We start from the raw sequence: 25957 nt of genomic DNA on the forward strand, positions 1-25957 counted from the left end.
TTAACCCATACAAAATTTTTGCAAATAGAAGTTGTGAAACGAAAGTTAAGTCCTCCCATTTGCAGCAATCCCACATGGTAATGAATGTTCACATACACTGCTAGCATGTTAGATTTTTTCTCTTTTTAAGGAGAATGTTTTATAGCAGTGATCACAAAGTTCCTTCAAATTATAAAACCACTTCTTTGAAAAATGTTAAAAAACAGAGTCCTAAAAGACTGTATCCTCTTGTTTGTCCCTACATTACTTTTTTAGGAACAGAATTCAGTTCTGCCATATTCCTGCCATCAACAATGTCCATCCAACACAACCAATTAGTAACCAGCTCCTCCGCAGATCTCCTTGACCTTATGGTCACTGTCCTGGTAAGGTTCTTATCTTTTCTAGTCTAGAACATAGTCTCAATCTCCAGTCTTATGTACCTACAATACATAAGACTTTTACAAAACACAAATGAGAGCATGTCCCTCCCTGCTTAGGATCTTTCACTGTCCATGAAACAAAGAACAGATTCTTAGGCAAGGCATATAAAATCTGATCCTACCTACCTATGCAGACTTTCACACTTCATTGTCTCCCAAAGTTCCATGATGTCCTCTTTCTCCTTTTTTCCTCCTCTTCTTGTCTTGCTGGTAAGATCCTAGCTATTCTTTTAAGATCAGATGAAAACTGAATTCTACTGTGACCCCTGACCTTAGCCCCTGAAGGCTGAGTCTTTCAATTTCTCTTACTGGTTGTACAGCATCTACCAGTTTTGTTGTATCTATGCTATACTAAAATTTTCTACTAGTGTCTCCTCCACACAACACCAGTGAAACTCCCTGAGGGCAGTGAGTATACATTTCCTACTTTGTGCCTTCAGTACCTCAGCATGGGCCCCAGGACATACAAAGTCCTTAGTATATATCTATTAGGTAAATGAAGGAAAGAATCAGTTAACAGGGAAAAAAAAGATCAACTCTGGATTATCACAAGAGTAAGGGGAAGTAATAGTGCCTTCCCTTCTCCTCCATCCCCTGGGAACAAGTCTGCCCTCTCTAGCCAAGCTTCCTTCTTTTTGGCAGCTTAAAAGGCCCTGTTTGTCTGCTCCCTGGGCTACTCCATGCCCCCAGTGTGATATGGCAATTGGCCAGCTCTAAGTGTGAGGAGTTAGGAAGAATGGCGGACAGGGTGGTGATTTCCCTAGGATTCCGCCAAACTTTGTTCTTACACTCCCTACTGGCTCTCTGGCACTTCCACTATAAGATGGCACACTGAGCACATGTTGTCATCTCTTCTTCCTGCCCCAGATCCCTAGAAATAATAAAAGATATTAAGAAAAATCCAGAACCAGGCAAGAAAAAGAAGTGGTGCACTAGAAACTAAGGACTGCCTGGTAGCACAGAATTGAAGGAAACCATTGCTGAAACTGCTTTTCAAAAATGAAAGACAGGAGGGTAGCAGACAATGAGAGCAGGAGGGGCCCTGAAGCAAATGGTAGCAGGATATGTTGGGCTCTTGCAAGAGGAGTAACAAAGCCAGTCTCCAGGCCTGCATCCCTGCCTTGAACGCTCAGGTCAAGGAATGGTATGGGTCTGAGAACCCCAGGAGTGACCAGAAGGCAGATGAAGAAGCCCACAAGCGATTTACGATTTATGGGAGATGCTACTGCCCGACCCCAGGGCGGGGACAGGGGGAAAGAAAAAAAAAAAAGAAGCCCACAAGCACAGATTAACCACTGGCATATCTACCTGGCAGCTCCTCCAGCTCCAGCCCCACCACACCTTCTTAGAGCTATCTACGGCCCTTAGCTGAGCAGTGCATAGCCCCCTTTCCCTCACTAGCCAGTGGCAATAAAAGAGCATCCCTGATCAGGATGAAAGAATCTCAAAGTTAAAAATAAGCTTTCATCTAGAAATCACCAAACACTAGAAGAATGCTAATGCCAAGAAAGAAAGTCACCATGCTCAACAAACTGAAGACCTGCTATCAGAGGACAAAGAAACAGGACAGGCAACTCAGAGCTTTAAAGTACATAGAGGGCAGCCCCGGTGACTCAGCAGTTTAGTGCCACCTTCAGCCCAGGGCATGATCCTGGAGACCTAGGATCAAGTCCCACATTGGGCTCCCTGCATGGAGCCTGCTTCTCCCTCTGCCTGTGTCTCTGCCCCTCTCTTTCTCTCTCTAGTCTCTCATGAATAAATAAATAAAGTCTTAAAAAAAAAAAAAAGTACATATAATCTGGGATGCCTGGGTGGCTCAGTTGGTTGAGTGAGTGACTCTTGGTTTTGGCTCAGGTCATGATCTGAGGGTTGTGAAGATCAAATCCTGCGCTGGGCTCTGTGCTGGGCACAGAACCTGCTTAAGAGTCCCCCCTTCCCTCCTCCTCCCTAAAAAAAAAAAAAAAAGAAAAAAAAATCAAAGAAATATGGCAGCAGATCTAGAAGTTCCAATATTCGTGTAATAGGAATGCCACATAGAAAGAGCACAGAGAACAAAGCATAGAAACTACTCAAAGAAATAGAGGAAAATGATTTCTCAGAACTTAAACTCATGAGTCTTCAGATTGAAGATATGGTAAGTACAGACCAACTTGAAGGACAACAGACCTATACTCTAGTAATTCCTGACCATCCTCCTGACCCAATCTCAAGTGCTTCTGGAGCAAAATAAAAATCAAATTAGGGCAGCCCTGGTGGCCCAGCGGTTTGGCGCCACCTTCAGCCCGGGGTGTGATCCTGGAGACCTGGGATCGAGTCCTGTGTCGGGCTCCCTGCGTGGAGCCTGCTTCTCCCTCTGCCTGTGTCTCTGTCTCTCTCTCTGTGTGTCTGTCATGAATAAATAAATAAAATCTTAAAAAAAAATCAAATTAAAATAGATTACCTTATAAAGGAGTAAGAATCAGACTGACCAGATTTTTAATAGACAACAAGAAATACCAGAAAATAGATTTACCTATTCTAACAGCCAATGGGTAGAAGCAACCTGTGTGTCCATTCACAGAGGAATGGATAAACAAAATGTAATAAACACACACACACACACACGCACACACAGACTCACACACACACGCACACTGAAATATTCAGCCTTAAAAAGGAATGAAATTCTGATGCATTCTACAACATGGATGAACCTTGAAACATTGTACTAAGTAAAATGAGCCAGACACAAAAGAACAAATATTGTATGATTCCATTTATGAGAGGTACCTAAACTAGGCAAATTACAGAAACATAAAAGAGAACACAGGTAACCAGAAGTGGGAGAGAGGAGGAAATATGGGTTATTCTTTAATGAATAAGAGTTTCTGTTTCAGGTAATGAAAAAGTTTTAGAAATAGAAGTGGTGATGGCTGTACAATATTATGAATATATACTTAATGCCACTGAGTTCTACACTTGAAAACTATTAAACTGGTAAATTTTATGTTATTTATATATTAACATAGTTAAAAAAAATAAAAGGAAGTAGGAAATCTGAATAGTCTAATTACCATGGAAGAAATTGCAGTGAGAGTCAAAGATCTGCCTTCAAGATAGGTAACATGTCCAGATGGTTTTACAGGCAAGGTCTACCAGCTCTGCCAAATATTAACTTCTAGAATATATAGAGAACTCTTACATAACAATAAGGAAAAAAATAACCCAATAGACAAAGAGACAATACAGGTAAACAGGCATTTCAGAGGAAATGCAATGGCCAACAATCAAAGGGAAACGAGTCTCAGTAGTCACCATAGAAATGGAAATGAAAGGAACCTGATGTTATTTTTCATCCTTCAGTTAAATAAAAAAGGAAAACTGACAATATAAAGCATGTTCCCTGGGTGGCGCAGCGGTTTGGCGCCTGCCTTTGGCCCAGGGCGCGATCCTGGAGACACGGGATCGAGTCCCACGTCGGGCTCCCGGTGCATGGAGCCTACTTCTCCCTCTGCCTGTGTCTCTGCCTCTCTCTCTCTCTGTGACTATCATAAATAAATAAAAATTAAAAAAAATAAATAAATAAAGCATGCTGAGGTATGGGGAAGTGGGTACTCACATACTGTGCAGATGGTTACTATAAATAGATAAAACCTCTTGGGAGGGCAAGTGGGCAGTTATTAAAATTTTAATTGCATTTTACCAGTGACCCAGAAGCTATCCTAGCAAAATATTTACAGACATGAAATAGCTTTTACAAATTAGAAGCAAACAATTAGTGATATGAAAATGGTTAATCTGTGGTATGTTATATTATGGAATTGCAGGCATCAATTAAAAAAGAACAAGGTAGGTCTGTACATATCAATGTGGAAAAATCTCTAAAATACATCACAAGGTTAAAACCAAAAAGTTTCAGAATGAAGCATATGGTGTGAAACCATTTATTCAAAACAAAACATAACAAAACCACAAATTGAAAGTACAGATTTATGTAAATGCATATAAAAATCTAGAGGGATACACATTAAATTAATAAGTCACTACATCACTATCTGTATATAGGTAGCACTAGGATCTCAGCTATAGCTAACGGAGACTTGAGTTTCATCTGTATATTTGATTTTTTTAAAAATAAAGAAAATGCATATCTGTATTATTTACATGATTAAAAATACAGAGACTTAACAAAAAAAGAAGCCTGTAGTAATCAGGCATCATTAGGAAGACAGAAATAAGAATGATGGCTACTGCTAAAGGCCTGCCTCTTTGTTCAAGAAAGGTTAGGATTCCTTAATCGTGATCAGCTCTACCTTCTCAGTATTCTTTTGGCTGCTACTTCTAATAGAAAAGACACTGAATTCACTCTCCCCTTACTCTCCTTCAGAAGCTTCCTCTTCCTTCTAAGTATCAGGTTTTCTTTCTACTGGCTCTGGATCCGGGACTGGAACTCAGACAGAGGTAGGAAGAAAGAAGACGCTAGCTAAGTCATCATTTTGTCACATCTGAAGTTCTAGTGGCAAATGAGATTTTTCAAAAGTTGCCACAGCAATATGGCCAATCTCATATGCTTTTTTTGTCAATGGGACTTTGACATTCCTCCCAGTGAGGGGGTGGGGGAGACTACGTTCCTTCCTCCCTAATCCTGGCAGCCCTGTGAGTACCAGAGTGATGCTGTGTGACTTCCATGGCCTTGTTCTCTTGGGAGGCTCATTCTTGGGACCCAGCCACCTTGCCATGAGGAAGTCCAAGCAGCCCATGGAAGATAACTCAGCTGAGCTCTCAGTGGACAACAAGTACCAACCTGCCAGCCACGAGAGTGAGCCATGGATCCCTCAGGCCTCTCCTGGCCCACCCCAGCTGATGCTGCATGGAGCTGAGGTGAGCTGTTCCTGCCAAGGCAGGTTAAATTACATGAGTAAAATATTCGTGTTTTAAGCCACTAAGTGTGGTGGTGGTTTGTTATAAGGAAATACTGTGGTTCGTGAGGGAAACAGTTTCCCTCACAAATGTGGACAACCAAGAGCTGGAGAACCACATATATAACTTACCAGCTACCCCTCCAGTGATGCCAGGCCAGCAATTACATGGTAAAAAATTGGAAAGGGGTATAGTGGACATCTATAGCACACAGACTTACATCAGATCACATCTGAGGTTCCTTCTTACAAGATTTTGCGGTGAACATACTGACCTAAGTGCTGAAGTGCATCCTAGCACCATCTTTTCTTAAAGCAGAAGACTGTTTTCTCCAATGACATTTTACCTTTCAGAAAGCTGCCGGATCTGTGGAATTCCCATATACTTGTGGAAATGCTCCAGAACATTCATCACACCTTGAAGAAGGTTAGCAACTTCTCCATACTGTCTTCGCCTGGTCATGGCTCTGCAAGGAAATAAATTGAGAATGTAGAAAAACACCATGACATAATATATAGATATGGAACCACCTATCCTGAGCTCCATAATAGAGCAACTCGATTTTAGTCACCATTCACTGAGCACTGAATATATATGGTCCTGCACACTGGAGGTGAAAGAAAATAAGACCTGGCCCAAATCCTCAAGGTGACATTGCTTAGTGATACAGAGTGCCAAATACCATCTAACTAATACCAAGTAGGATAAACTGAGTTCTAAACAGAATTACACGTTATATGCTATAGAAGATAAAAAAGAATGTGTGAGTGATGGATTCTCATTGGGTGGGGGGCAGGGAATCTGGGAAGATTTAGGTTGGGTATTATGGGATTAGCAGGCTTTAGACAGAAAATAGGGATAGGAATGTTACTATTTGAGGATTACAGCACGGGCAAACCAAACACATCTTCCTAGGCTACAACAAAGGGCATTTATATGTTAACTCAAATCTGTAGATTTTAAGCCAATGTTAAGCACCTCTTTCTACTTCCTTATTACTAAGGTTAACGAAGCTTCAGTAAAAGGATGCTAATAGAAGGACAAACTTTTAGATCTAAATTTTTCAGTAGAGTTGGGCTTTTACACTAAATGTATAATATATTACTTTCTTTAAGAGACACTAAAAAAAAAGAGGCATTTAAAAAGAGGACCAAGTTCAAGTCAACATGTTACCGTAATACCACAGCCTGGTCTCATAGTCTGGTGGGAAGGGACATCTGGAGCATCTGGAGCAAGGGACAAGGAAACTGCTCTTCCAGTCTCCCACTGGCTGGCTTACATCTCTGACTGCTACTTGCAGGAAGATGGGCTAGAGTTCGTTGGAGCTCACACAATGCCTGGAGAGACCAGGAAGGAGTTTGACCCTGTCCTCCCTCTAACTTCAGATGCTGCATCCAAATTTCTGTGAAGATTCTATGTCCTCACATGAGATTCCACTGAGGCTGGGGCAGGGGGAATTCTCAGCCTGAGACAGACAGCAGAAGTGAACTGGCATGTCAGAATCTTGCTAGTAAAAAAGGCCTCTGGATTGTTTCTTGTAATAAATAATCAGCTCTTCCTTTTAATACAATTTCTAATCTCATGCATCATTCCCTATAGCTCCCCTATGAAGCAAACAAGATACTAATGCCTTTGAAAAAGTGGGTTGAAAAAAAAAGTGGGATGAATGATAAATCAAAGCTCTCTTTCTTTTATTTTTTTTCAACCTCTGTTTCTATATGGATCCAACAGTATTGCAACTCAGCCCAGCACAAGTAGGAAAACCTGCCAAGACAGGGGCTACAGAGAGCAGTTATAGTCCTGAATGACCTTGTTGGCCTTAATGGCAGAGATCTACCACATTTCAACAAGCCATAGTCTTGGAATCATCCTCCACATGCTATCTGGGTTCCCTTCTCACTGACTTGCACAGGTGTTTGTCACATTTTGAACACCAGAGGGCAGAAAGCCAAATAGTAGCTAAACATTTGAGACCCATTTGCAGGAAGTGGGGCAGGACAGTGAGCCTTCCCTGGCCGAGAAGTAAAATACCTATAATGCCATTTTCCTTCCGTGGCACATTCATTTCCTGTGGACCCCAAAGAGAAAGGTGACACTGCTTACTCGAGCGAATCCACACCACCTGCTAACATGTGCAGGTGGTTCAGTGTTGTGATTGAGGTGGTCAGGTGGCGTTTGGCATGATCTAGCTGCTTAATATCGCGGGTGATTTCCTTAACCTAAGTAGAAAAAAAAAAAAAAAAAAAACGGGAGAAAAAGGATGAAGGTTAAGAAAGATGTAAATCCATTTGCAGGTAGCTCCAAAAGAAAATAAGGCAAATGAAGCAAGGAAAAAAAAAAAAAAAAAAAAACCCACGTTAGCCCCTGGAGAAAACACATTCTCATCATATAAAATCAAAATACCTTCTAATCAGTCCATTTAAATCTCATGTGGCATTTCTTCAGATGACCCTACCCAGAGGTACAAAGCCTTCAACTGCGAGGAACAAAATGAACTTTATTTTTTGCCCCAAATGGAGGGATCCAAATAGCAAGTTAATATGAAGCATACAAAGTCCAGGGAGCCAAGTTTGGCACACCTCCTCTTCAACAAGGTCAGAAAAGAATGCATTCTGATCAGGGTGGGGGAACTACCAGGTTTGAAACAAAATGGGCAGTTGGCTATTTCTATTGAAGTGATCTTTATTCATGGAACTAGGATTTACTGCCCCATATCCAGAAAAAAAAAAAAAAAAGGGCTTGCTCTGAAATCCCAAGAAGACTAAAACGTAACCCCTCTGTGGTGAGTACTTAATATGTACTGTCACAGAGGAGATGTGAAGTCTTCAGGGGCAAGAAGATAACTGGGGGAGTAAAAAATTCAGACAGTGTTGACCCAATGAAATCCAAGAGAAATAAACTGTACCTGGAATACAAGTATATATTTCAGTCACCAGAAAAGCATATTCAGTAGTGAAGTGGGAACAGTGCTCCAACTTTACTAACACCTAGGTAGAATGTTCCACTAAACTGCCGAAGTTCATGTTGATCAAGAAACTTTCTGAAAAGCAATTTGGTATCCCAGGTTCTTTGATACCCTGAAGGAAAGGAGTGCCCTGGATACTAAGCACAAACATTCTAGTCACTGGAAAGATCTACCTCCCATTAAAAGTGAAAAACACTGGAAAGATCTACCTCCCATTAAAAGTGAAAAGTGAAAGAGTTAAGTTAATATGATCTGATTTTTCAGAGTTTGATCACCCCAGGTAAATCCATAAAGTAAAGATTATGACCCTCACAGCTTAGTTCCACACCCACAAACCTGCTAAGCTAACTTGGATCTTGGCAGTAAAAGTCTCTCTCATGGAGACTTCCCGATCAAGCCTGCTCTCTCTCTAACTCACAGGCCCTCAAAGTATCTCTACTTCTATTACCTGGGGGTGGAGGTGGAAGGGGGAAATAGGTTAAGAATTTACCACTTCTCACTTCTTCAAGGAATGACTGAGCTTAGGGAAAAAGAAGATCAAGAATAGTATAGTGGGGGCACCTGGGTGGCTCAGTGGTTGAGCATCTGCCTTTGGCTTAGGTTGGGTCCTGGGATCAAGTCCCACATCAGGCTCCCAGCAGGGAGCCTACTTCTTCCTCTGTCCACGTCTCTGCCTCTCTCTCTGTGTCTCTCATAAATGAATAAATAAAATCTTAAAAAAAAAAAGAAAAGTGGTATAGTGAACAGGAGTTTGGCTCTAGAATCTGATAACCCACTTCCAACACTGAAATTGTCACCGTGTACTCCTACAGAAAAATCCTGCACCTCTTCTGAGGTTCCTTAGCTCCAGTGCTAACATCAGGGAGTCCTTTCTCATTCCTGCATTACTAGCAGTCATTAAATCCTGAGTATTCAGAATCCTGTGCCTCATCACAAAAAACTGTCCCTTTCTACTCATCCGTCAGACCCTCCCTCGAGCTCTGTACCAGAGCTCATCAGGCTCTACATTCCCAGGACCTCCCATCTTTACCCATCACATATTCTGTGCTTCTCCACACAAACCAAACTACTTGATATTCTCTAAACACCCTTAATGGCAACTCATGGAAAGGATGTTCAGGTCAAAGTCACAGAGATCAAAAAAAACAAAAAAACAAAAACAAAAAAAAAACAAAAAAAAACAAAGTCACAGAGATCATTACACAAATAAAATATCCATAGTTAAGGTGCCTTAATTGTCAGACAGGGGCAGCCAAAAAAGGACAGAACACGAGATGGCAGGTTTTGGAGTTAGGTAGCTCTAAGGTTGAATCTCAGCTATTCCACTCACCAACTCTGTATCCTAGAATAAGCTACTTAGCCTCACTGAGTCTCAGTTTTCTCATCTATTAAGATGGGTAATCACAGGGGCACCTAAGTGGCTCAGTGAGTTAAGTGTCTCCCTTCAGCTCATGTCATGATCCCGGGGTCCTGGGATCGAGTCCTGCATCGGGCTCCTTGCTCAGTGGAGAGTCTGCTTCTCCCTCTGCCCCTCCCCGCTGCTTGTAGGCTTGCTCTCTCTCTCTAATAAATAAAATCTTTTTAAGGGATCCCTGGGTGGCGCAGCGGTTTGGCGCCTGCCTTTGGCCCAGGGCGCGATCCTGGAGACCCGGGATCGAATCCCACATCGGGCTTCCGGTGCATGGAGCCTGCTTCTTCCTCTGCCTGTATCTCTGCCTCTCTCTCTCTCTCTCTGTGACTATCATTAAAAAAAAAAAAAAAAAAAAAAAAATTAAAAAAAAATCTTTTTAAAACGAGTAATTCTAAAAATAATAATAATAAAACTTAGTTCACAAATTTGTTGTGAGAGCTAAATTAGATCACTTATATAAAGCCATATCTATGGCAAAGTATTTGGCACATTGAAGGAGCTCAACAAATGTCAGTTCTCTCTTTAATCCTACCCCTTCCTCCCTTTAGCAAAAGCACTATTTAGGAGAGCAAACTGCTTTAAAATAAGACACATACTAACTTTTGCACTTCAATTGCCTGTGGATGGTGCTAAGGCAGTGCATCCTTGGGGGAAAGAACCACAGAGCAAGTCCCTCTCAAAGACTATTTCACTCTGTGACAAAGCAGGATTAATTTTTTTCCTCTGATGAAGGAGTTCTCTTCCTTTGACCCCTCGTTTGGTAGTTAAGGCCTGAAACACCGCCTGCCCAGGAGGAGGAACAGGAAGAGCCAACAGGTAAGAACAGCACCTGGCAGGATCTCAGTGTCTCTACCCCAGCTCTAGCTCTCAGTCTCTGCCTTCCTACTGGCCAGTTTGGATGAGGAGGCCTTGGTGGGCATGCCAGCACCAACTGATCCTTACTCAGGGCTTATGTGTGTCACACATCATCTCATTTATTTCCCACAATTCTATGATGTCCCCAGGACTATTATCTCCATTTTACAGTGACGAAACCAAGGCACAGAGAGATTAAATAACTTGCCACAGTTAGTAAGGAGAGGGGTTGGATCTCAACCCAGGCAGCCTGACTTCAGAGGTCATGCTTTGCACCACTCATCAAATTGCCCATCCCCCTCCCACTCCACATCCTTCCCTATCTTGCCAAATGGCCACTGAAGAGAGCTGAATGATACACAGAAACATGACATCAGATCTGTTCTTGTAGTAAATTAGAATAGGATGTAGGGTGACAAGACTGTAAGGATCTGGGAGTTTTTGTAACCAAAAGAAGTTGGCGGCCAGGGAGGGGTAGGAATGACATTAATAATGGCTTCTATAAGCCTGGTACTATGCTCAGTACTCCTCATACATTTAATTCTTCAACAATTCTTTAAGGCAGGTGTTACTGTTCTTATTTTACGGTTGAAAAAAATGGAATTCAGAGGTAATTCAAAGACATGACATTATGCGGTCAGAATGTAAGCACAGGAGCTAACATTTTATAGTGTTCCCCCATGAAGTAGGAGTGGGTGAGGCTGGATTCTCAGTGAGCAGAGAGGCCCTCCTGAGTACATCACCAGAGAACACAAATTTGTCAAGGGAGAACTTAATCAAAACCATAAGCACATTTCATGGCAGGATACATCCCACCTCCCAGATCCAGACCAGTTTTCATGCTATACGAAGTTATATATCATATATCTTAACTGAGAAATACATGATACATACAGATGCCAGAAAAAGGAATCCCAAATGACTAGAAAACTATTTTGGGGAGAGAAGAAAACTTTTCCTATTTAAAAACAGGGCTGCAAATGTAGGGCAGCAGGGATGGTGAGTCACTGCATGTGCAGCTCTTCTTGAATCAATCTGGAATGTACTCATAGGGCTTGCTTTAGAGAAGTGGATGCTGTGGTTGGCAGCAAGTGGGAGAAAAAGCCCATTAATTAGTATGACTGGACAAAAACCTAACTTCCTCTTCTAGTGCAAAAAAGTTCGAAAGAAACCTAAACTCACCATTTGCTCCGACTTTTCTGCTTTGTCTTTGATATCTTTGATTTTGCCAAAGAGTTGCTGAATAGCTTTCTGGGCCTCTTCAAGTGCCTAGAATAAGAGAAATAAATGACAAACAAGAAGCAACCCGAGACAACACCAGTCACTACACTACAATCAAGTCTAGCTTCAGACGAAAACTACCATAAAGTTCTTTTGATTCATTGTACTTATGTATATGATTTTACTGCACCAAAGTAGTAGACAGACTCTAGCATTTGGATACAGGCAAACACACAGGATTCTTGCCAACCTGAATCATAAAGTTTTAATTTAAAAATGATCTCCCTCCATCTCAGGGATTACTATATGTTTTTAAATTTTTTTTATTTTATTTAAATCAATTAATTAACATAAAGTGTATTAGTTTCAGAGATAGAATTCATTGATTCATCAGTTGCATATAATGCCCAGTGCTCATTACATCACGTGCTCTCCTTAATGCCCATCACCCAGTTATCCCATCCCCCAACCCACCTCCCCTCCAGCAACCCTCAGTTTCTTATACTTAAGAGTCTTTTATAGTTTGTCTTCCTTTCTGATTTCATCTTATTTTATTTTTCCCTCCCTTAGGGATTACAAGGTGTTACTGTAATAACACATAAACAAGACATGCACACTTGTGCATTCTTTTGTGTGTGTATATATACACACATGTGCATAATAGCCATCAAAGCTTGTAGAGAGACAGAGGTGGCTATAAGTAGGGAGAAACTCTGAATTTTGAAAGTTCTAGAAGACTATACTTTCAACAAAATCAACTGTTGGGATTTTGGGATTCCAGAACCATGCAAACCTTGAAGACATTTCTAGTACCCCATTTGGAAACCTATGACACGAAGTTAGAAAGGGACACTTAAAGCAGATGGTGAGCCAAATGTTTCTACTGAAAAACCTCTAAGATGGATGCCACACATTAAAAGTATGATAAGCCATGGTAGCTCCCTCGAGTAGGGGAAGTGATATTCGGGAGTTGTGAGGGTGCTAAAACCATACACATGCAGAACATATGTACTTAGAAAAGATGTAGCAGCCAGAAGAGCTCATACTATATTTCATCACACTTTATTTATTTTGGATTTAAGAGTGGCCTGTCCTAACTGGGCCTCACAAACCCTTTCTGAATGTAATGATAAGGCCAATGTAAGCCTCGAGCTGTGTGTGGCCCTCTTAGCCTACAAGGGGAAATAGCCAACCTCCCTGAGAGGGCCGCCCCGGAGGGAAGAGGAAAGCAGAGCTGAGATGAAGGGATGACAGAAGCCCTGACAGAATTATTTGGACTTCTGTGTTCAGCTGGACCCAATGAAAAAGCTACCTCTAGATCATGAATTAATATGTCTTTTTTGTACTTAAAAAACATCCCCAAAAAGCAAACTCAAGCTGGCTTCCTCTGCTGGAAATTCCTTCCTTGCTGGAGGCAGGGCTTGTGTCTTCCTTTCCTTCATAGGTGTCCCGGACTGTTCACTTCTGATACTGGGAATTCTTTCTGCTTTTGGAGTCCCTTGCCCTGTGTGTGGCTCAATCCCAAATAGGAGTTTCACATGCTGAGCTGTTGCATGTGACTGTATTACAGCTTCTAAAATGCAACCAGAAAGTCATCTGAGAAGCTGTTCCTTTAGCCCATTGTGGTCAAGTCTGAGGGGACACTATTTGGACAGCTGCTGGCACCGTCTCCTGGGGCACCAGGTCAGTGTGTGTTCTCTCTGCTGGATCGCTTCACTTGTATCGACAAAGGTTTGTGAGCAAAGGAGCTTCTATACTTGTGATTTCTGCCACCTGGACAAGGGATTTTAATCACCAGAAAGTCTAGTCTTAGAACAGTTGGCATTGCTGTCAGAGTCAAAAATTCCTAACTTGGGAAATGATACCTAAAAAGTAGGGAACAATCAAAAGACAAGATGGAATGGAAGTGGGTCACAGTAAGTAGCTCTACTCAATCCCATTCCACTCCAAGAGGATGCCTCATTTGCCAATGTTTCCACTCGGTTTCTTGACATTCTGCCTTTCTCATCCTAGTATTCAGCACCCCTGAAATGGCAGTGGTGGTTTGAGAAAACCCTCCACTTTTCAGCCAGCAGGCAGCAGTTTGAGGCTCGCCTCCACTATCACTGCGTGCAACCTCTCTGGGCATCTGTTTTATCGTTGGCAAAGTGCTGATGATGGCACCTATTTCCACGGTTGCTGGGAAGATTCAAGGACACGACAGGTGTTAAAAACCGCAGAAATATTATTTCCAAGGCTTAGGACTCCCAAGCAAATGCATGTCTGTAACATGTATAGACACCCAGAGATACATGCATATATAATGTCCCCCAGACCATACCTTTCCTTCTCAGCAAGACCACAAGGCCTGCCCTTCCTACCCTAAGCCATTCTGAGTGAATCCACATCCACTCATCCCACCTCCCCATCTCATCAAAGAATTATCTTCCTCATTTTTATTTTTTTTTAAAGATTTTTATTTATTTATTCATGAGAGACACAGAAAGAGAGGGGCAGAGACACAGGCAGAGGGAGAAGCAGGCTCCATGCAGGGAGCCCAATGCGGGACTTGATCCTAGGTCTCCAGGATCATGCCCTGGGCCGAAGGCAGGCGTTAAACTGCTGAGCCACCCAGGGATCTCCTCTTCCTCATTTTTAATGTTCACCTCCTCAAAACCAGCATACAAGCAAGATTCTTTTGATTGTTGCTTAGTACTATATCATCCAACTTCAGATTTCATAAAATTATGACAAACCAAAACCAAGTTCTAACAAAATTAAAATGATAAAAAGGAACGTCCATTTAAAACCAAAGGGGGAAAAAAATAAAATAAAATAAAATAAAACCAAAGGGGTGAAATGTCAAAATAAAATGTTCAACACAGCTACTGAGAATGTGCAAATCTTTGTTGTCTGTCTGGCCTAGTTCAAATGCCACTTGTTCCCCATCCTTTCCCCTACCTTCCTCCTCCCTCCCAACAAACTCTCCTGCAGCACACAGTGGAATCAATTCATTCATCATCTGAGTGCCTCAGATCCTTTATGGATACTTAACATTTACAATAATTTTTTTGTGAGTGTGTTTTCTGGTTGGACCATGACATCCTAAAAGGCATTCACTGTGACCTACTGGCATCGAGGGCAGAATAATATAGTAGGTGCTCAATACATGTTTATTAAGTTGAATTTTAAAATCAATCATGGCACACACACACATGCACACTCTGTCTTTGCTCTCAGGATAGACAGGCAACAAACACATCAGCCACAGTAGTTACAACTGAGCCAGCATTTCAACTGCAGACCTTCTGTCAAACAATATAATTCAGTTTTGCAATCCTCACATTAAAAAAAAAACACAAGTTAAGCCTAGGAAATGAGACAGGAAAATGTTTTAACTTGCCATGCCATCAATTTTGTAAAATTGTAGTATGTTACTCATATATATATATATATGTATGTATGTGTGTGTATATATGTATATGTTATTCATATTACTCATACATATATGTATACATGTATTTATATATATATAATTCATATATATATATGTGTGTGTGTAATTTCATCCACCTCAGAACCCTCCATATATTTTTCTATTTAAGAAAGGCACTTTTCAGAGCACCTGGGTGGCTCAGTGGTTGAGCATCAGCCTTTGGTTCAGGGCATGATCTCAGGGTTCTGGGACTGAGTCCCACATTGGGCTCCCTGCAGGGAGCCTGGTTCTCCCTCTGCCTATGTCTCTGCCTCTCTCTGTGTATATCTCATAAATAAATAAAATCTTTATTTTTTTAAAGATTTTATTTATTTATTCATGAGAGACACAGAGAGAGAGAGAGAGAGAGAGAGACACAGGCAGAGGGAGAAGCAGGCTCCACAGAGTCCAACGTGGGACTTGATCCTGGGTCTCCAGGATCACGCCCTGGGCCGAAGGCGGTACTAAACCGCTGAGCCACCCAGGCTGCCCTAAACAAAATCTTAAAAAAAAAAAAAAAAAGAAAGAAAGGCATTTTTCAATGATTGTCTTTGAATTAACTATATTTTTAGATTACTTCAGATATTTGTAAACACTATAATTTTCTCTTCTGAAATAATTGCTAAATCATTGTCTTTTTCTTTCTTTCTTTTTTTTTTTTTTTTTTTAAGATTTATCCATTTATTCATGAGAGGCACAGACACAGTTATTTCTCTAAGCACTGAAAACCCAATGGCAGATGAGACACATGGTCCTCAAGGAACTTACTCTGAGAAGTGGCAGGTTGAGGACACAGTGGAAGAACAACTAACAAAGAAAGAAGATTTCAAGGAAGGACAGGTGTGTTGAAGAGGGAGAAGCAGGCCCCCCTACAGGAATCCGACGCGGGACTCCATCCCAGATCCTGAGACCACGACCTGAGCTGAAGGCAGCCGCCCAACTGCTGAGCCACCCAGGTGTCCTGCTAAATCACTGTCTTTTGACCATGCTGTTCAGGAACTAGAACAAATTTTAATATCCACTTTATTCAATCAACAACTACTATACTGGAGATGTGGGGATAAAAAATGTAATTCCTACTCTCAAGGAGTTTATACTCTAATAAGGTAAATAGGATAATAAACAGTAAGAACATTGAGATATGATAAAGATATGTAGAGAATGTCGTGGGAGCCCAGAGAGCCCATCGCCAACACTGGCTTTTTGTTTGTTTGGTAGGAAGAGAGAAAGAGAGAATGGAGGCCCACAAATTCATCTTGAAGATCACAACCTTACAAGCTACTATTTAGGCCAGGGTCTTTTAAAATAATAGCAATAAGAATAGCGAGTACTTTAAAAATGCTCTTTTTTTCTTTTTTTTAAATGCTCTTTTTTCAAATCCATCCTCAATCACAAATAATTCTCACTTTCCAGCCACACAGACCTTCTCTTCTCGTGCCTGAAGACAACCTGTATCTGAACCATTACTCTGAATTACTGTGACAGTTACAGTCCCAGCTCTATTAGTCAGCATTTCGTTAATTCATTCCTTCTATCATTCAACAAATATTTATTGAGCGTCTCCCATCTACCAGGTATTCCTCTAAGCACTGAAAACCCAATTGCAGATGAGACACACATGGTCCTCAGGAACTTATTCTGAGAAGTGGCAGTTTGGGGATACAGTGGAAGAACAACTAACAAAGAAAGAGAGAAGATTTCAGGGAAGGACAGGTGTGTTGGAGGAATTGAGCAGGGTGGTGGGAGTAAGGGAGATGGTCGTAGATGGTTTCCTGAGAAAGAATACATGAACTGGGGCCTGGAGGATGAAGAAGAGTCAGAATTTTTAGATCTGGAGTAAGAAGGATTTCAAGTAGAGACAACAAATAGAAGATCCTGATGCAGAAAAAAACTTCAGTGTTCTAAAGGACTTAAAAGGAAGGCAGTGGATGGCAGGGTAGTATGGCAGAGGGGGGGTGGGGGGGTGGCAGTGCTAATCATCTGGAGAAGGAGGCAGGTGCCAGAGTTTGGAGGGTCTTAAAGGCTTGGTGAAATCACAGGATTTTGTTCAAAGGGCAATGAGAAGCCACTGAAGGGTTTTAAACAAGGGACTGGTGAATGGTTTACATGCTATGTGGTGGGGGTTGGACAGAGGCAGGAAGGAAAGAGCCAGCTGGGAAGGGTGCTATAGTCTAGGTGAGAAATGGGGCAGGTCTGAAGCAGGTGGCCAGCTGTAGTGGGAAGAAGTAAAGTGACGGGATTTATAGGAAGATAGGACCTGCAGGACTCACACTGATGGACCGGATGTGGATAATGTAGAAAGAATCAAGGATTACTCTTTGGTTTCAGTTTGAAAAGCCACTGAATTACTCCCTTAAACTAAGTAGGGAAGACAAGAGAAGGAACAAGTTTGACAGACCGGTGTGTGTAGCGGTGGTGGGATCAGAAATCAAGAGATCTATTTCAATAGGCTAGGGGTGCACAGCCTCCTTGATGTCCAGTGGGGATATCAACCTGGACATCTAAGCCTGGAGCATGGAGGAAAGGTGCAGGCTAGAGATTTAAATTTAGAAGTCAAAAATAAATAAGCAAGCAAGTAAGTAAGTCATCAGCTTATAGATGATGCTGAAGTCTGTAGGACTAGAAATCACCCAGCAAGACAGTATAGACAACAAAAAAGAGAAAACTACACAGGTTGAGCCCTTAGTCACTCCAATGGTCAGAAGTCTAGAAGAAAAGAAAAAGGGAGAAAAGATGTGGCCTCCTTGTTGCAGCAGCGACATGAGAGAAAATGAGGGACTGTGGTGTCAGACGCCAAACAAGAGTTGGAAGAAGGAGGAAAAGATATTATGTCTTAAGCTCTTGAAAATTTGTGTAAATCAGGGGCACCTGGGTGGCTCAGTTGGTTAAGCGTCCAACTCTTGATTTCGGTTCAGATCATGATCCTGGGTTGTGAGATCAAGTTCTGTGTCAGGCTCTGGGCTCAGCACGGAGGCTGCCTGTCCCTCTCCTTTGTTCCTACCACCTGCTTGCCTGTGCTCTTTCTCTCTCTCTGAAATATTCAAATATATAAATAAAGTCTAAAAACAGAAAAAAAAAACATACACAACATTTATGTAAATTAGGATAGAGAATTGTCACTGCATTTGACAACAGGGAAGTTGCTGATGACTTCATGAGAGCAGTTTGAGTGGGGTCAAGGGGATGGGAGTGCACAGCGATGATACCATCAAGTGGAGATGAGTGTAGGGCAGAGGCCAGCATACAGTGTGGCCTGTGGGCCACATCCAGTGTGCCACCTGTGTTTATAAATAATGATTGGAACACACCAATCCCATTCATTTAGGTATTATATATGGCTACCTTCACCACACAACAGCAGGTAAAGTCTAAAGTACTTCCTATCTGGCCCTTAGCAGGAAAAGTCCGTTGACCTCCCGTGTAGATTATTTTTTTCAGAAAGTGTTTGCTATGAGAAGAAAAATGGGGCAATAGAAGGAGTGAAGGGAGGACGTTTTGAAGATAAGCAATGCCTGCATGTGGCTAATGTGGGAATAATTCAACAGAAGAGAATTGATTTGGGAGGCTAGGGGGATGGTGGTAATGAGACAATTATAGAAGAGAAGGACTTTTTCACAATGTTATTAGATTGTTTAGTGTATAAGTATTAGCTCTTGGGATGCCTGGGTGGTTCAGTTAATTGTGCATCCAACTTGGTCCTGGCTCAGGTCATGATCTCAAGGTATGGGATCAAGCCCTCATGTCAGGATCTGTGTTGGGCTGAGCATGGAGCCTACTTGGGATTCTCTCTCTTCTCCCTCTTCTCCTCCCCTCTGCTCACACACATGCACGTGCTCTCTCTCAAAAAAATAAAAATAAAATAAAATAAAATAAAAAAATAAACAGTATTAGCTCTCAAACAGGGCTGTAAGTCTCCTTTAGAGCATAGACCAAGGGCATGACCAGCATTCTTATATCCCCTATAGTTCAGGCAATCACCCATTTTGGTTGCCAGAAGGACAGGTCCAGTTTAGGACTACTGTCTCGGTATAATTATTAATAGCTCCTTCTCACTCTGAAAAGGGACTCTGGTGATTGACCATACAGTTACATCACCTACAGCATCTAGCCAAAGCTAGAGTACGGCTGGAACTTGACAAATACTTGCCAACTGATTAAAACTATCACAGGGCATTTCTCAGAAGAGTAGCAGTGCTGAGACCATTGCCATGAGTGAGGTGTGTTGACTGGTGGCCCTGCCTTTCTCTAACCTCAGGCATACCTATCAGCAGTGGTTCAAAAATACAGTATCCTGCTTTCTGTAATTGTTATCTATTTGGCTAACATGGAGTCTCATGCCCATGATACTGAAAGGGGTTGGTAAATTCTTTTTTTTTTTTTAAGATTTTACTTATTTATTCATGAGAGAGAGAGAGAGAGAGAGAGAAAGAGAGAGAGGCAGAGGCACAGGCAGAGGGAGAAGCAGGCTCCATGCAGGGAGCCCGATGTGGGACTCGATCCCGGGTCTCCAGGATCACACCCTGGGCTGAAGGCGGCACTACACCGCTGAGCCACCCGGGCTGCCTGAGGTTGGTAAATTCTAAACCCTTTGGAGTCTTCTAAAAAAAAAAAAAGTCAGGTCATGGGGTAAAAAAAGTACTACCTGAAAGGCAATCGCCCACCAGAAAGGACTGACTTTTTGGAGTGCAGTTTGCACCAAATTCTTTGATGTTATTGGTCATGTCATGCATAGTGATGCTTTGATGGGATCATAAGCACCATCTTCTAGCCAAATACCCTAAGACACATGACATTCAGCTAAGAAAGGCAGAAAGGACCAAGTTCTATATTCAGATGTAAGGTCTGAAGAAGTGTGCATGATCCCTTCTCAGGGAGTTTCTACCTGAAGTCCTTATTCTCAATCTGGCATCCTACTAGATCCATCTCTGCCAAAGGTACCACGTTTTTCTTCCAGCAAACAAATAAGACTCACACAATCTTACATTTCACAGTCTTAAAGAAAGATAAATTGTTTGCCAGATTTTTTTTTTCAGATTGGAATACTTCTGCCTGTTATAACAATGTACCAAAGTTGAGGAAATTTAACACAATTCATTTTCCAGAGTCAAAAGGGTTCTTCAGAAGCCTCATTCCATTAAGCAAGTCCATTCTCAACACACACCCCAATGTTTGATATCTAATCTCTACTAATCAATTACCCAGGAAGAAGAGTGTTTTGTAATTTGGAAGAATCATTAAAAACTTACAAAAGGTTAAGATTTTATTTTTAACTAATACTAAAATACTTTTACTACCTGGCTAATGAGAAAATGTGCTGAAAGAAAGATTCTGGCACTGTCCCTAGACACTCTTTAAAATAAATGTGGCTACTTTCCCATTCCAAGCTGTATGAGGATTAAAAACAGAAGTATCACCCAAAAATATCTGCTTTCAATCTACCCTTACCAGAATTTCTAGACTGAGCACAGGAGTGTGGCTAAGCCTGCATTCAAGGGTGTTAGTTCTCTTTAGACACTCTAATTCTACAACTGGGAGAGGCAAAGCAACCCACTGAGCTAGCTTAGAAGACTAAGTGAACCAATTAGGCTATCTCTGGTTTTTTGTGTACCATTAACTGTAACCATTATTCTTAATTTTCCTTGCTTCCTGAAGTAGACCCTGAATAGAATACCAAAGGCCCATTAGGTCACGAGCACAGAAAATAAGCAGCATGGAACCTGGCACCACAGACTCTACTGCCTTTTTCTTTTATCTTTTAAATTTTTCTCTCCAGAACTATTATTTGCCACCTGTGTATACAGAGGAGATCTGAGTGAATGGAAATGTGGAAATGCTTTAAGAAATTAATATCCCTTTTGGCTCTTAGATTCATGTAATTTTGTAGTTTGCTCTATTAGAGAATTATATCACCTTTATCCTGTGAGTCCACAGGCAGCCTTTAAGAGATGTGAGACTGAGGGATGCCTGGGTGGCTCAGTGGATGAGCATCTGCCTTTGGCCCAAGGCGTGATCCTGGGGTCCCAGAATCAAGTCTCACATTGGGCTCCGTGCATGGAGCCTGCTTCTCTCTCTGCCTATGTCTCTGCCTCTCTCAATATCTCTCTCTCTGTATGTTTCTCATGAATAAATAAATAAAATCTTAAAAAAAAAAGAGAGAAAGAGAGAGATGAGACTAAGATCCCATTTGTCACCACTGCAGAAAGGAGGAAAAGGTTAATTATTTTCAGAAGAACTGGTATGGCTTTATGTTCCTCGAAAAAATAAGGTGCTAATATTCAAGGTTCCTGGGAAGAAAATTGTGTTTTCCCACTATTCTGTTATCATTTCTGTTGTCCAACTTTATGTTCGTCTGCCAGTTCCTTTCCTATTGTTTGGAAAAGGAATGCATCATATTAGTAAAAAAGCAAGGGTTTTTTGAACCAGCAGCCTGGGATTTGAGTGTTGGCCTTGCCACTTACTGTGTGATCTCTATCAAGCCACTTTACATCTAGGAGGCAGGGGCTCACCATTTCTAGAACAGGAGCTCCTACCTCAAAGACATTTTTTTTTCAAAAACATTTTGTTAGGAAGGAATACACAACTTATTCGTGAACACCTCTGGAACTATTAACCCAGTTCTCTCCTTCTGGGAATCTTTCTCTCATCGTGTTCTTAGAGAGTCTGCTGTCTCAGAAGCAGGCCTGGTCCAAGCTGGGCCAAAGAGTTTTCTTGTGACTTTCCAGAATAAATTGGCAAAAAGAGGTCATCTCTCTCTGGTGGGAGCCCAAGATGAGAAGCTTAGTTAGAGAGCAGCAAGTTTCCCCAGTAAGGGGAGGAAGCTGGTCTCCACATAGGGATGACAAAGCCAATACAGGCAGACAGACAAATACAGAAAACTTTGGAGCATTATTCCAATCCTGAGCTTGAACTGTTTGACAAGCTCAGCTGACACTACTCTTCCACAGTCTAACTTCACCTTCTTCAAAACAAGACACAAGTGCCTTTCAAATAATCCCCCTTTTGGCCTAAGCCTGCTTGAACTGGGATTTTGTTTTCTGCATCTGAGAAAGTTCTGACAGAGGATGCAGCTCATAAAAAGGGGCTCACTAGGGCAGCTCAGCAGTTTAGCGCCGCCTTCAGCTCGGTGTGATCCTGGAGACCTGAGATCGAGTCCCATGTCCAGCTCCCTGCATGGAGCCTGCTTCTCCCTCTGCCTGTGTCTCTGCCTGTGTCTCTCTCCTCTCTGTGTTTCTCATGAATACATAAATAAAATCTTTAAAAAAGGGGGAGGGCTCACTAAATGGCCATTATTAATACTATTCCCAGATCTCCCCAATGGAGTATGATACTTCATGTGTGACTATTCCTTCAATAGCCAAATGTTGTCGACCACCCTTTAGAGTTTGTAAGTAAGCTGTTTAAGTTCAACATCTACAGGCATACGCAGAAGAATGGCTCACGGATCAGGAAAACTATACCTTTGAACTACACTGTAATTGAGACATTGTCCAGGAAAAAAAAAAGTTTCAATCTTTTGTTCACTTTTTCAATAAAATAAGCCTATTATATATACTATGCTAGATACTTAAAAGAAAAGATCATTAGATGTAGACATGTCTTTAAAGAGTTTGTAAGGAGCACATGAAAAAATGCTCCACAGCACTTACCATCGGGGAAATACAAATCAAAGTTACAATGAAATACCACCTCATACCAGTGAGAATGGCAAAAATTAACAAGACAGGAAACAACAAATGTTGGAGAGGATGTGAAGAAAGGGAAACCCTCTTGCACTGTTGGTGGGAATGCCAACTGGTACAGCCACTCTGGAAAAGAGTGTGGAGGTTCCTCAAGAAGTTAAAAATAGAGCTACCCTATGACCCAGCAATTGCACTACTGGGTATTTACCCCAAAGATACTTATGTAGTATGTAGTATGTAATGCCAGAACACCTGCACCCCATTGTTCATAGCAGCAATGTCCACAATAGCCAAACTGTGGAAGGAGCCACGATGTCCTTCGACAGATGAATAAAGAAGATACTACACAGACATATAGTATATATATCTATAAATAGACATAAAGTATATATATACTATATATATAGTATAAAAAAAAGAGAGAGGAGACTGAGATCCCATTTGTCACCACTGCAGAAAGGAGGAAAAGGTTAATTATTTTCAGAAAAAAAAAAATATATATATAATGGATATTACTCAGCCATCAGAAAAGACGAATACCCGCCATTTGCTTCGACGTGGATAGAACTGGAGAGGTTTTTTTTTTTTTAAAGATTTTATTTATTTATTCATGAGAGACAGAGAGAGAGGCAGAGACACAGGCAGAGGGAGAAGCAGGCCCAATGCAGGGAGCCCGACGTGAGACTTGATCCCCGGTCTCCAGGATCAGCCCTGGGCCAAAGGCGGCGCTAAACCGCTGAGCCACCCAGGCTGCCCTAGAACTGGAGAGTATTATGCTGAATGAAATAAGGCAATCGGAGAAGGGCAATCATCATATGGTTTCACTCATATGCAGAATATAAGAAATAGTGAAAGGGATTATAGGGAAAGGGGGGGAACCGAGTAGGAAAAATCAGAGAGGGAGACAAACCATGAGAGACTCCTAACTCTGGGAAACAAAGGGTTGTGGAAGATGGGGTGACTGGGTGATGTGCACTAAGGAGGACATTTGATGGGATGAGCACTGGGTGTATATGTTGGCAAACTGAATTTAAATGAAAACATATAATAAAAAAATGGAAGAGTTTGTAAGGAATACATGTAAGAAACAGAAATAACTGTAAGATAATAACACAAAGAGAGTAAGAGTGAAGAATGCCAGAATCACTTGGAAACCACTAGACATCTATCAGAGGTAGAAAGCTAAGGGTAAGTATCCCTCATTAATGGAATGTCCCTTGTTTTTGAGTCTGTCTGCCACCTGGCATCATGAAGAGCTGTTGCTATGGAAAAAGGGCATCCTCAGCTGGAGGAGAGATGCTTTAAGAAGCCTCAACAATAATAACAACGCAGCCCATTCCCCATAATGGCGCCAAACAGCAGCAGAGACTACAAGAATCTCACAGCTATGGATGGCTGCATGTGTACAGTTTCCCTGTAGAACACTGGGTACCTTCTCAGTCTGGCAGTCATTGTCAAATGCCAGATGGCCACCCATGAGATGAGAATCACTGGTGTTAACAATAATTCCTCCAGTGCTCATTCAGAAACCTTAAGTACAAAGGGGGTTTATTTAAAGCACAGATTTTTTTTTTTTAATTTTTATTTACTTATGATAGTCACACAGAGAGAGAGGCAGAGACACAGGCAGAGGGAGAAGCAGGCTCCATGTACCGGGAGCCCGACGTGGGATTTGATCCTGGGTCTCCAGGATCGCGCCCTGGGCCAAAGGCAGACGCCAAACCGCTGCGCCACCCAGGGATCCCTAAAGCACAGATTTTTTTCCAAGTTTGTGAACCAAAAGAATGTAAAGGGCAAAAGGAATAATTCTCACCTTCTTTGTTAAAATGCTCTGTTCCACCTAAGTCACTTTTATTTATAATTTCTGCAAACCACATTCACTGAAAACATGAACCAAAGAGTTCATTTTTATTGTTTTTAGGAGACAAGCCAGAAGTTAAAATCACAAGATGAGACTGGGACACAAATTCAGCAGTGCCCAAACAAGACTAAACATTTACATTTTAAAGTTCTGCTTATATCTGTTATCACCCATAACTTAAAATACATTTGCCCTGAAATAGCTGGGAGTGATAAATGCATTCGAGCAGAGCTCCCTCTGCACAAATGTAACCCTGGGGGATGAGTGCGTCGAAAGCAAGAAAGCAATAACCCCAAATGGCAACAAAAAGGAAGTGTTTAAACAAAAATCTCAGCTGAATAAAAGCTAAATAAAAGGTACAGAAATTCAAGATTTTAGGAAATAGGGCAAACTTCAAGGTACAATTTGTCAAAGTTTAACAAAGGATTGTTTCCCACAAACAGCTAGGACTCCCTGGTTGCCTATATGGCCTAATTCACATCTTCGTGAAGATCAAGTAATATTTACAACAACATTTCGTAGAATGTAAGATAAACATACTTACGTTGTAATGAAACATTAGCATTATAGATCCAGACAAATGACTCAAAACGTACCTTCCGCCAAAGCAACTCAAACATGTCTTTGCTTACAGTGAATCAATCAAGAAAGACATATTAGTCTTGTGACAGTACATTCTTCATTCCAGAGATCTGGGTAACTACAGGGCTGAAATGTTTTGGAACCTAACCACAAAATGCTAATCCAGTCACCAGAAATCTCCAAAGATCAGACTCTCCAACTAGTCCATGAAGAAAAAGCATGTAGCACTTGGTCTACCATAAATGATATTACCATATGAGTAACAGTTGGCTATCTGTCCCCACTATCCTTAGGAGATTGAGAACAAGAAAAGTTCAAAAGTATGACAAGTAGACAAATTTACCTGTCAGTAAGTACATCTCCAGAAGAAATGTCCCCCTTCTGGTTGGAGGTCATTGTGAGAGTCCCACTCATATAGTTTGCCTAACATCTGTATTCTAGGTATCACATACAATACCTAGAGATGAACACAGCATCTGTTCAGACTTTACAATGTAACATGGAAACAAGAGTCAGAAATCCTGGCCTGTGAGCCAATACATGAAGGGAGGTAAGTTTCTTATATGTTTTAATCCCGATGACTGTAGAACACCAAACCAAAGCAGATT

At 41.5% G+C, this 25957-nt stretch overlaps 1 protein-coding gene across 5 annotated transcripts in view; it reads right to left on the reverse strand.

The window, feature by feature from the left end:
- The window catches only part of VPS53 (VPS53 subunit of GARP complex), a 143576-nt gene that overhangs the window by 93818 nt on the left and 23801 nt on the right, over positions 1-25957 (reverse strand). For all 5 annotated transcript variants that reach the window (XM_077851815.1, XM_077851817.1, XM_077851814.1 and 2 more), the window contains 3 exons: positions 11735-11821; positions 7425-7540; positions 5668-5787 (listed from right to left, as the gene is read on the reverse strand). In XM_077851815.1, coding sequence (XP_077707941.1) covers positions 5668-5787; positions 7425-7540; positions 11735-11821 — 323 coding nt within the window. The remainder of the gene's footprint in view (positions 1-5667; positions 5788-7424; positions 7541-11734; positions 11822-25957) is intronic.

This window comes from Canis aureus, chromosome 16 (assembly GCF_053574225.1).
Source record: "Canis aureus isolate CA01 chromosome 16, VMU_Caureus_v.1.0, whole genome shotgun sequence".
Classification (NCBI taxonomy): domain Eukaryota; kingdom Metazoa; phylum Chordata; class Mammalia; order Carnivora; family Canidae; genus Canis; species Canis aureus.